The 11,616-nt window shown below is 58.2% G+C and overlaps 1 protein-coding gene across 1 annotated transcript; it reads right to left on the bottom strand.

The window, feature by feature from the left end:
- Positions 1-278: 278 nt before the first annotated feature.
- KAZALD1 (Kazal type serine peptidase inhibitor domain 1) lies at positions 279-6,957 on the bottom strand. Its single transcript, XM_036386206.2, has 5 exons — positions 6,830-6,957; positions 4,732-5,332; positions 3,357-3,517; positions 2,220-2,367; positions 279-2,027 (listed from the first exon to the last, which is right to left on the bottom strand). Exons 2-5 carry the CDS (start codon positions 5,231-5,233, stop codon positions 1,942-1,944), a joined length of 897 nt encoding a protein of 298 aa, XP_036242099.1. The 5' UTR covers positions 5,234-5,332; positions 6,830-6,957; the 3' UTR covers positions 279-1,941.
- Positions 6,958-11,616: the final 4,659 nt, after the last annotated feature.

Here is an 11,616-nt window from a genome sequence, read left to right on the forward strand (position 1 = left end):
AAAGCAAAATAAAAGCCAATGGCACACTTCTGTCCCTGGTCCCTCCTAAACACCCTCTGACTCTGATGGAGCAGCCCAGGAGGATTCTGTTGTGCTCTTAGATGGAAGGAGAAGCTGAGGCATCAATGGCTTTTGCATTTCTCTGGCTGAGAAGGAGTTTTCTGCCAGAAAGGGTAGGCACCCCAGCAGGCAGGGCAGCAGTGCCCTGTCAAGCTGTGGTGCAGGGGGCCAGAACTGGCCCAGCCTCACCGTCTGCAGGAATTTTGCTCTGCTGCCAGTTCCAGACAAATCCCTTTTATTTGCTTGTTCAGGTTTCAGTGCTGTAATTGTGTCATCTGAGCCAGCTCTCAAGAGAAAAAGGAAGAAAAGAAAAGAAAAAAAACATGTGAAGGAGAGTAGCACGGGACCTGAGCCACCAGCCTTACTGCATCCTGCCTGCTCCTGCCCGGGGTCTGCCAATTCCTCTCTCACAGGGTCTGGCTCTCTGCCGCAGCTCTGGACCTCCCCAGAGCTGGGAGTGAGTAAATGGGAGGGGGTTGGTCCATATGGAGCTTTTGAGCACAAAAAGTCATGTAAATGCTGCTGCTTTGGGGGATAAAGCACCCCTTGAATGTGAGCTCAGCCCCAGAATGCCCAGAGGAAGGGTTCTGGCAGCCCTCTCTGGGCAGCGAGCAGCACTGTGCAGTTCTGAGCTTCCTTCCTGTGCTCCCTCAAATGAAAGTTTGCTTAAATCACCAGCTCTGGGAGGTAGGTGGGATTTTTTTTTTAATATAATGTTTCCAGTGGAAACTGGAGCACCCCTTTACTTCACCAACTAGTCACAGAGCTGCTTTGCACTTGACAGAGCTGTGGTCACCTGGGTGAAGACCCCAGCGTCACAGAACTTAAGGCCCCAAGAAGAAAATGGGCAGCAATGGGATGGAATCCAAACTCATGGGAGTGCAGTGATTGGAGCTGATGCATCACCACTGCACAGGAGATTGTGCACTGGGCACCCCCATCGCCAGGTGGGGTGGGAAGGGCAGGACCCACACCAGGACCAGCTGTGAGCACTGGGATGGGCAGGAGGGCTCCTCAACTCAAGCACCCCACAAATGGACAAGGTAGCATCCACAGTTTTTGCACCCTTCCTCACCTCCATAATCATCCTTGTGGATGCAGGACAGTCAGCCAGCCTTGGCTTTGACCTACATGTATATTTTAAATAACATTGACTGAAATGACAAAGGAAAGCATGAAGTCAGTCAAAGGCGTGAGAGGGAAAAATTAAGTCAGCCAAAAAAAGGCCAAAGTGTTTCTGACCTCAAGGGTGGTTCAGCTGGAGAAAAGACAGCTCTGAAAGCCACAAGTGCCTGGTTCCTCAAATCACTACTTTTCTGGTTTAAAACAAAATAGAAGAGAAGGGTGTTTTGGCAGCAGGTTCCTCAGGCTCTGGGGAGAAGCTGGGATGTGTCTGTGCTTGGGGGACACAGAGCAGGTGGAGAGGGGCAGGGGGGGTGTGACATGCTGGTTATCACAGTCAGGTCCCAGCTCTCTGCTCCACCTTCCCAAAAATTATTCACACAGGACACAATGGCCCTGCTCTGGCCTCAGTCTCCCAAAGGAGGCTGTCTCCATCTCCAGCACCACGTCCTCATCACACACAGCACAGCTGTCCCCACAGTGTCCTACCTGCCATTGTGTCTCCACTCAGTGCCAGAGGACAGACCCACCCTGAGCTGTCCCTGGTCCCAGCCCTTGCCAAGCAGCCAGTATCCCATCCCCCAGCACCTCAAAAGGTTGTGTCACCCTGTCCCCCACCCCAAAAAACAGGCTGTTGTGCCAGGATTGTTCAGAAAAGGAGTTTTGGGCCAGAGGATGCTTGCTCCAGAGATGTCCCAAGCCCAGGGAAGGGTTGCTGTGGGCAAGGTGGTCTCTGCAGCTGAACATGCCATCTCTGGGCTAGTAGTAGTCCTCCTCACTCTCCCTGTAGTCCTCAGGTGTCGTGCGGGGCTTCAGCAGGGAGAAGTCTGTCAGGTTGAGTTGGTCTGAAATGGCAGCATGGGGACAGTGTGACCTTGCCGCCCTGCAGTGCCTGTCCCCTTCCCCACCAGGACCAAAGCCAAACCATGCACAGCAGCATTCTGAGGCATCCCCAGCACAGCCCCATGCTCCAGCAGCTCCTGCCATACTGGTGCACTGTCCCCAGGAGATCAGGGGGACAAGGACGTGCTGCTCACCCGGTGTGAAGACGGTCAGGCTGGCCAGTGCCACCACCTCCCCGAGCCTGTTCCTGGCGAAGCAGCGGTACGTGCCCTCGTCTGTCACCCGCACGCCCTGGATCTGGAGCCAGCCTGTCACCTCGTATTTCTGGGGGCCACCTCTGAACTGCAAGAAGGGAGGGTTTCTGTCAGCACTTGTGGCAGGAGCAAGAGGGAGTCTGTGCCACAGAGCCCTGGTCCCCTTCCCGCAGGCACTGAGGTCCCAGGATTGCTCTGGCAGCAACCATGCTATTTTCTGTTTATCCCCAGGAATAAATAAGCTTTTCCTGACCCAGCTGGGCTGCAGCTGTGTTTGCAGGCTGCTATTATGGTCTGGTGGCCAGGGGTGGAGGACAGTAGAGTTTCCTCCAGCCAGGCAGGGTAGTCCTGCTTGGGGTGAAGATCCTCAATCAGACCCTGCGACAAGCTCTGGGGAGGCTTGAAGGACAGAGAGGGCCATGGTGCAGGTTCCACCTGCTCCTCTGGCTCCCTCCATCCATCCCACCACAGTTTCTTCCTCGTTGGTGCCTGGCTGAGGTGTACGGCCCCTTTGGCTCTGCCCACACCCTCTAATAGCTAGGTACTCCCAGCTGGGTGCTATATTTGGGGATGGCCACAGGCAGGATGCTGACCCCTGGGCCTGCCAGCTCTGGGAGAGAAGCCCTGCTGATGGGAAAAAAGGGCAGGGAACTGCCTGAGTGTGCTGGTAGGACCAGAGGACAACCCAGGCTGTAAGGCACTAGGGAAGTCCTCTTTCCTCTTTCCCTCTCTCTTTCCAACCCTGCCAGCAAGACTGCAAGTGAAGCCAGCACACACAGCAAACTAAAGGCAGGCCTAAGTGGGAAACTCCCTGCTGCAGGACTCTATGAATAAGTTCAAAAATTACTAGAGGAAATCACAGAAGAGAGCTATGCTGATGGCTCCTACCACTGAGACACCAGCCCTGGCTCAGTCAGTCCTTGTGTTATAGAGCCTCCAGTAACCCCTTCCCACCCCCAGGAAGCCAGGCTTGGCCATTCCCAGAGTATGGCCACTCTCAGGTCTGGTTGTCCATGAGCCCTGAGAAGCACTGGGTCACTCTGGGGTTGTCTTCAATGCCCTGGGCACACCCCTCACCTGGACAGAGATGTGGGGGTCATCTCCAGGCAGCAGCATCTCTGTGCCATCCTTCCTCCACTCAATGGATGCCATGGGGTAGGCGAAGACCTCGCAGCCAAAGATGACATCCTGCCCGGTGATGTTCCATGTGTCATAGGGAGGAGAGGTGATCTGAGGCTCTGGGAGGGGGGTAGAGGAGAGCAGGGTGGGCTCAGAAGAGGTCTCACTCTTGGCAGGTCCCATGGACTCTCTTGGGCTGCTCCCTGGAGCATTTGGTTCACACAGAGATGCTAGGACCCTTCCCATGTCTGTCTCCTCTCCCTCCCACGGCACACCTTCACCTTTCCAAGGACATGGTCCCTCCTCACAGCTGGGACTGGGAGCTCCCTCCCCAAGCCCCCCCAGCCCATGGAGGGTTGCCATCCCTGCTGGCATCAGTTTCCCTGCCTGTGCAGTGATGCTCAAGCAACACACACAGCAGGAAGAGTTGCAATGAGTTTTGTAACATTGCAATGACAGCGATGTTACAAACAAAGCTCTCCTGAGCCATTGGAGCACGCCCCTCCTGTAGGAGAAAGGCCAAGGGGCACTCATCCAGCCTGAGGCTGGTGAGGATGGATGAGGTAGTTGAGCTTCCAGCCAAGTGAGGCCTCTGCTCTGACACAGGGCTGGTGCCAGCAATGAAGGGAGTCAGCAGGTCCCCCTGTCCTGGATGGAGCCAACAGCTCTATGTTCCACATCCCTTCCCTGGAGGGACAGAGTGAGGACTGTCCTTCTCACACACACTGCTCCGTGATCTGGCCCATAGCATGAGCCAGAGTTCAAGGGAAGGTTTCCACCTCCAAATATACCTGGCAAAACAGATGATGATCTACAGAAAATAAGGTCAACCTTGGCACCCCTCAGGCTGCAGTGACATCACTGGGTGACCTGTGCTGGACTGGGCAGGATGGGGCATGGCCTTCCTGCTAGAATGTCCCCTCTCAACCCCCACCTGAGTTTTAACTGGGAGATGGAAATCACACAGCCAAGCCAAACCAACCCTGGTTTCTATTTGCAGGAGGCAGGCACATTTCTCGGGAGCAACAGGCCAGTGTGAACCCAGCCCTGCCGCCAAGAATTCACTAACAATTCCCTGGAACTTCCCCATCTGCTCCAGCAGGATTTGTTGCTTCCATAAACTCCACTCCCTCTTGGCAAAGCTGCTCCCAGATTCCTCCAAGCACTGGATCTGCAAGGGGCTCCCCCAGAGCAGCAGGGTGGGGGCACTGGTGGGAACCTGGCACTGCAGGAAGCAGCCCCCAGCACAGTCCCGTCCCTGGTTTTGCTGCCAGGTGAAACAGCCTGGCCAGACCCTCTTGCCTGGGTCTTCCCACAGCTCCAGGGCCACTACCTGACTCGCAGGGACCTTCGTGGGCCACGGTGAGGTTGGCATCGGGGTGAGCATGGGCAGCCTCCAGGAACCGGCAGATCTGGGCGTAGGTTTTGCCGTCAGAGCCGCAGAGGGCCAGGTGGGAGAGGCAGGCGCACTGGGGCTCGGGCACCTCTCCGTGATGCAGGTCCCCGGCATCCAGCCGGCACTCCAGGTGCTCCCCACACTTGCCGTAGAAGTGGTTGGTGTTGTCCAGGTCACAGATCTGTCCCTCCAGGTTGGCACATTCCCAGCAGCAGTCGCAGGCATCCCGCACCGTGCCTGCCAGGCACCCGCGCGGCGTCGGGCACTCCGCTGGCTGGCACTCGGTGCAGCCCTCCCCTTCCTCCAGCAGCCGCTGCCAGCCCCGCTGGAGGTAGTCAGAGGTGCTGGGAAAAGCCTGGCCCAGCTGGAGCAAAGCCCAGTGCAAGGAGAGCAAGGAGAGCACGAGGCAAGAGATGCTGAGGGGCTTGGCTTCAGACATCCTCACGGCAACTCCTCTATCCCAGTCCCACTGTCACTTGGATGGGGATTTCTGGCACTGCTCTGGTCTCCCTGTCTAGATCTGAGGAGCCATCCTGGCCTGTGAGGAGGGAGAAAGTGTGTTACTGGTGCAGGAAGTGTCTCCCACTCCTTTGTCTCTGGCTGGCTTGTTCTGAGCAGCAGCACTGCATGATGTGCAGAGGAGGGTTGGTCCCAGCCCCTCTCACCCCCTGCAGTCATGGCCTTTGCACCCTGGAGCTCCCCAACCAGCTCCTGTCCTGAAACACTGAGCAACTTCTGGAGAGATAGTGCTGATGACCCCAGCCCACGAGGTTTCATCCTTGTTCCCTTGGCAGCCCAGCATGCAAAGTCCAGCCTCCTCTGACCCCAGGATAGCCTGGGAAGCCACAAGGCTGGCAGGGCACTGGACAGGCTGTTCTACAACATTATGGATCAGCTCCTTCATACCCTGCTCCTGGTCTCCTGGCAGAAAGTTGCTTTCAAGCCCCTTTCTTTTCCCCACTGCTTTGCAAGAGTCACAAACAGTTTTTTCCTCCCTCACCATCCATACAACCACAATGGAGTGGCTGATCCTGCAGACAAGGTGCTCTTTCTGTGCTGGAGGCAGCCAAGCCAGGAGGATGCTCCCACTCATGCCTGGCTTTTGTTCTACTTCGCTCCCTCTGCTGTAACCCCTCTTTTTAGGCACCACCTATTAGAGCAGGAGAACAAATGTCCACTCCCCAGAAGGTTTTGTGACCCCCTCAGTTATCACACAGGCAACTGAAGCTGAGCATGGAGGAGCCCAGTGCACAGGTGAGCAACCACTGGACTGAGAGCAGACCCCGTGTGATCAGTGTGTACCAGCACAGCAGGGTCCCTGCCCTCAAACTCCGAGTCTGCATTACCTACTCAGGCAAGGAAGAAGCTGATCTATTCCGGGCTTCCCATCTGTCCCTGGGGGGTAAACGTGGCATCTCAGAGCCTGTCCCCAGAGAGGGTGACAGTGAACCAAATCCCTTTGCGAACATCCCTCCCTGCCCCCTGTTATACCTTGGCTGCCTTCCCTGAGATGGGTGAAATTACGGTCCTCCGCCCCGGGGCGACTCAGCAGAAGCGAGCGGGGCTGGGGAGGGGACCTGAGGAGACAGGCTGTCCCCTCCCTCCCGCTGGGAACAGCAGCGAAGGGCAAGCTGCAGCCCCCCAGCTACACCCCCACTCTCGGGGCTAACACAGCCCAGAGCTGGGGTGGGGATGGCCCGGATATTGGGTTACACATATGCATCCCCCGGATAAGAAACCGTGAAGATTTGACCCCTTTACCAGAGACCACCAGGCGCCCCAGGGGTGGAAAGGGGCAGAGGGTCCCAGTGCCGGAGCCCTCCCCCTGCCCACCCTACCCCAGTCTGTACGGAGTAAGGCTCCATCCCGCGATGGATGTGGGGGGCCAGAGAAAGGGTACGGGGGAACTGCAAAGTTGGTCTCTGGCTCCGCATGTCTGGGGTGCAGGCGCTGGGGGTGCTGGAAGAGCGCTGGGAAGGGGCACGACGTCCCTTGGGGTCCCCCAGGAGCCCCCCCGCCATCAGCCGCCACTTACCGGAGGCGCCGGTGCCGGGGGTGCGCAGTGGCCGTGGCTGCGGGCCCCCGGGGCTGCTGGCCCCCGGCCGCTCCAGCACCGCCGTGATGTCAGCGAAACGTGAATCCCCCCGCCCCTCTCCGGGCCCGCGGCCCGTCCCTGGACCGGGACACGGGCTGGCTGGCACCCCTTCCCTGCCGGGGTCCCGCCACGCACCCAGCCTGGCCCCGGGAATCTTCCGCTCCGCTCCCTGGCACCGGCACCTCCCCGCTGCAATCACCCCCGGTCGTGTGCGGGACCCGGGCTGATGCTCCGCCCCATCCATGGGGCAGGGAGGGACTGGGGTCCCCTCCTTTGCAGTCCAACTTGGCAGCAGTCCTTGGGGACAAGTGAATGGGAGAGGAGGCCATGGCTAAGGAAGTGGTCAAAAGCATCTCTGAGGCTGTAATTTGGTTAGGAAACACAGACTGAAAAGTTGAGCAGCTGCTGTAAGTAAATGGGGGGGGATAACTCCTGGGAATGTCTGCACTCGCCTCACACCAGGAGCCACGAGTGAAGGGGGCACTGGGGTGTAAACCTTGGCTGGAGCGGAGCTATTGGGAGCAAGGGTGGGGCTGCTCCATGCCACAGCAGTGCAAAACCCATGTGCACAGGGCTGGGGCTCCACACCTCCCCAGAAAGCTGCCTCACTGCTCCCTGCCTCAGTTTCCCTCTGGAATTGGCGCTGAGGAGTGGGGGAGCCAGCCTGCCTTTGCAGCACAAACACACACCTTGCCTTTGCATCTTGCTCTGGATGCCATGACAGGGGAGGGGGGCAATCACACAGCCTGCTCCTCTCCAGGCAAGGAATTTGTGGGATTTAGTTCCCCCATGAAGCTCAAGCAAAGCAGGATCCCTCTAAGGATCTGGTTTCCTTCACCATCCTGCAAAAATCTCCTTTTGCTTTCCAACACCCTCCTGCAAATTTGTTCTGGGTTCCAGAGCTTTTGCTTGGTGACATTGTGAGTCCAGCCATGTCTAACGAACAGAAAATGCAGCAGGCTTCAGCCCCCTTAAATCTGCCTCTGCTGGCTAAGCTCCCCTCCCCAGCCCCCTGCTGCAGAGTGGGGTTTCCTGCCAGCTCTGCCTTCAGCCTCACGTCCCACTCCCCCTCTGTGGCCCCCAGCCCCTTGGCTCAGGGCTGCCTCCCCCCCTGGCTCCCCTTGTCCAACCTATTGAGTTCAGTCCCCACATGCCACAAGTTTTCAGGTCCAGCATCCACGAGTTTCTGAGCAGCTGGGGCTGCAGCTGTTTTGGGAGCAGGGAAAAAGTCAGGAAGGGCTGAGGTTTTCCTACATGCTGGGTCAGAGCCTGAGCAGAGAGGAGACAGACAGGAGTGCTGAGCCTCCTGGGCTATCCCTGCCACAGCACCCTTCCCACTTTGGAATGAAGGACTGCCTGGATGTTCAGGCATTCCTGCACACCCTCACTTGTCCCTGATCCACACAGGGGGCAAAGCAGTAAAGCAAGCCTGGCCCTGTATGCCACCTCCTGCTCACAAAGCTCCTGGCCAGCACAAAAACAGAGCCAGCACTTAAATCCCAGGCACTGCTGAAAACAGACCATCAGTGTTTTGGGTTATTTGTGTCTCTCGCCCTCAGCAAGGGGGAACAGACCCCATTGCTGCTGTTCTTTCCCACACATGGTTCCTCCTCCCATGTGCCATGGCCCAAACACTTGCTGTGTCTTATCTCCATGGGATTATCATGGCCTCTGGGTGGCTGAATTCACCTGAGCACCACAGCAGCATCAGACACTAACTGGGGAGAGCCCCTGGCCAAAGGTGAAATCCAAACACAGGTCTGAGCAGGAGCAGCTCCAGTTGTGGAGGAATACAACCCAGCCTCAGAAAGCCAAGGGCAGCTTAGCTCAGCTCAACAAGATGGAGCTCAAACGTGGCAGTTAATTAAACCTCCTGCTTAATGACACTATTGAATGTGTTAATAGACAGTAGCAGCTATGAATGAGAGGTGGAAGATCTAACCTGTGCTTGACAAGGAGTTCTGCTCAATCACACCTGAAGTCAATCAACACAGCCGTGGCTGCAAATGGGGTTTGTGGCTTAGGTTGCTTGAGAGCTTTGTGGGGAAAAGGGTGATCCCAGCCCTGCATGGCCTGGCACTTGGGTAAATTGCATTCCTGGCTCCCTACCAGTGCTGGCTGGTTATCTCTCTTTCCTCACTTCATGAGCCCAGTGAAGCTCCTGGAGCTGGGCTTTGAAGGCTGATCCTAAACCACCAAAATCTCCTCCCTTCCTGGTGGGTTGCTCCCCATCACTTTTCCTCATGTTGCGATGGTCCTAGAGAAGCCAGGAGTCCATGGGTGCTCCTGGCAGGCCCACATCCTTGGCATCCCTGCAGAGATCTGCCTTTAGAATGAAACACATCACATCCAGTCAGGGGTACCACACTGCTCCTGGCCCCACTGACACCCCTGCAGCTTTGGGCTGACCCCCCAGACAGCCCATAGCAATCTGGGGTTTATGGAAGACGAAGCCAAGGGAAAAATCCACTCTGGAAAAAAAAGCCCCAGCCCTAGGCCAAGTGACTCAACGTACGTCACTTTAGGCAGGGCTGGCGAGCAGCACTGGGGCTGGGCTGGCGGAGTTGGGAATGTGGGTTATGTCACAGCAGAAGCACATGTCACCAGAGATCCTGGGACAGAATGCTGCCGGCACACTGCCTGGGCCGTGGGGGTCTCCTTCTGGTAATAAACCAAATCTCTCTCATTTCACATCAAATACACTCTCTGCTTCCTGCTGTTTGACAGCCTGAAACAGCCCGGTTCTGGCAGCCCGGCTGGATGGTTCTCGAGGGGCCCCAGCCACATTCCAGGGTTCCACTGTGGGGACAAGGCAGGGGCAGCAGGCAGGTCACCCCGCCTGCGTGCCAGGCCGGACCTGCTCAAGGAAGCAGCCAGGCTCCGGTTTCTCCAGGCTTTTCCAGACCAAATTCCTCTGAAGAACCAACCCGTCAGCAAATTCTTGGGGAAGCGGTTGCAGCTGTGCGCAGGGTCACCCGGCCCCGAGGCGCGTCCCGAATGGTGAGGGACGCCCCGGTGTCGGGACTGCCCGGGGTCCCCGGCAAGAGCCGCGGCTCAGCTCCATCCCGGCAGGAATCCTGAGGTTTTCCCACCAGCCCCATCACAGCGCAAGTCTAATAACCCAGGGGGTAGGAGCCGAAAAGACGGCGGGGGCTGCATTCCCGGGATGTCCCCGCACTGGCACGACCGTGCTAATTTTGACACTGCGGTGCTGGGTGAGAACGGGTTCCACGGCCCGGGACCCGCCCGGCTCCTCCCGCAGCCCGCGGCGAACGGGGCCCGGCGAGTCCCGCCCGGCCCGCAGGGCTGCCCCGGCTGCGGGGGCGGTGGCGGCTGCGGGGTCTCTGCTGCCACCTCCAGGGCACTGCTGGCCTCGTCCCCGGCCCGTTGCGGTGACACTGACCCCGTACCCGGGGGCTGCAGAATCTGCAGTAATGCATGGACACCTCAGCCCCACCACCCTTATCTTCTGCGCCCTAAAAGCCCCACTGTCAGCCGAACCTGGGAGCGATGTAATGTCCTGAGGGGCTTGGGCACATCCTCCTGTGACGGTGGGATCCTCTGTTCAGCCTGCCCTGGTGCTCAGGGCTGTATGCCCCCCCCCCCCCCCCAGACGGGGTGGGTGCTCCAGAGGGTGCTGCCAGCTCAGTAGCACCGCGCCCGTTGCCGCCTTTGCCACCCTCCCTTTCCCCAGCCTCCAGAAGCGCCGGCAGGGCTGGGATGCAGCCAGGGAAGGTGACCCGCTGCCAGCACCCCGGCACCCGCTGCCACTGGGGACGGGCACTGGGGAGGGGGAGCCTGCCCGCTCCCCCCTGCAAGAGGCTGCCCATTTCCAGGCGTCATTAAAGAGCAATTAGCTGGAAATTAAGCTGAGAACAAGTATTGATTAGCTCATTAAGGCTGGGGGAGCCGGCTGAGGCGGTAGGAATTGCTGCTGCTCGCCCTCATTATGGGCAAGGTTAAAGCATGTGGTCGGGCAGCTCATTAAAAATGCCAGGGACCAATCAATGTCCCCAGCCCAGCGCCGCCCAGCACCCCCAGCACCCCTGGGGACATCCAGCTGCTCTCTTTCTGGGACTGGCCCTTGACCTCTGTGATGAGCCAGCTCGGGAGGGACTGAGCATCCTTGCTCCCCCACTGCATCCTGGGCTCCCCTGCAGAGGCAGCAGCGTCCCTTTTGGGCTTGTCAACCCCCAAAACTCACCGGCCAAGTAAGATTTCTCTTCCCCAGTCAGGGGAATCCAGGGTTCCCCCTAGTGCAGTGAAGTGGCTGAATCTGCACCGCTGCTGGCTCCAGGAGAGAACAGACACCGTGGCTGAGCAGCCCAGACCTGCAGTGCTCCAGTACTGAGTTTTTCATGTCTCTGCCTAGTGGTGCCAGCTTGTGCAGGTGTGGGACAGACCAAAGGGGATCTCAGGGATGGAATGAAAGCAGGTGACAGATGAAGGACACTCAGTGGCTCTGTGTGCCACACCACACTGCCCTGTATCCCAGCCTCATGGCTCTTGGGGGTCTCTTGGGGTTAGCCCAGACTCAGCCTGGCCAGACCCATGCAGCCAGACCCAGCCACCCCAAGCATCTGTGTCTCTGGTCCCATGGCCCTCCCATTTCCATCTCTGCCTCTCGTGGCCACCAGCAGCTCAGGGCCAGCTCCCAGCCAGCACATACAAGGAGGGTGTCCCTGCAAAGCTGGGTGGTGTGTGTGGGAGGAGGCAGGTGTCATCAT

Source organism: Molothrus ater, chromosome 8, assembly GCF_012460135.2.
Source record: "Molothrus ater isolate BHLD 08-10-18 breed brown headed cowbird chromosome 8, BPBGC_Mater_1.1, whole genome shotgun sequence".
NCBI classification, from domain to species: domain Eukaryota; kingdom Metazoa; phylum Chordata; class Aves; order Passeriformes; family Icteridae; genus Molothrus; species Molothrus ater.

Excerpts from the sequence above, each read along its gene's own strand:
- KAZALD1 (XM_036386206.2), bottom strand. The coding sequence starts at position 5,233 with ATGTCTGAAGCCAAGCCCCTCAGCATCTCTTGCCTCGTGCTCTCCTTG. Across the intron at positions 3,518-4,731 it reads CGAAGGTCCCTGCGAGTCAG|AGCCTCAGATCACCTCTCCT; the intron begins GTAGTGGCCCTG and ends CCCCCCTCCCAG. Across the intron at positions 2,028-2,219 it reads CCTGACCGTCTTCACACCGG|ACCAACTCAACCTGACAGAC; the intron begins GTGAGCAGCACG and ends CTGCCATTTCAG.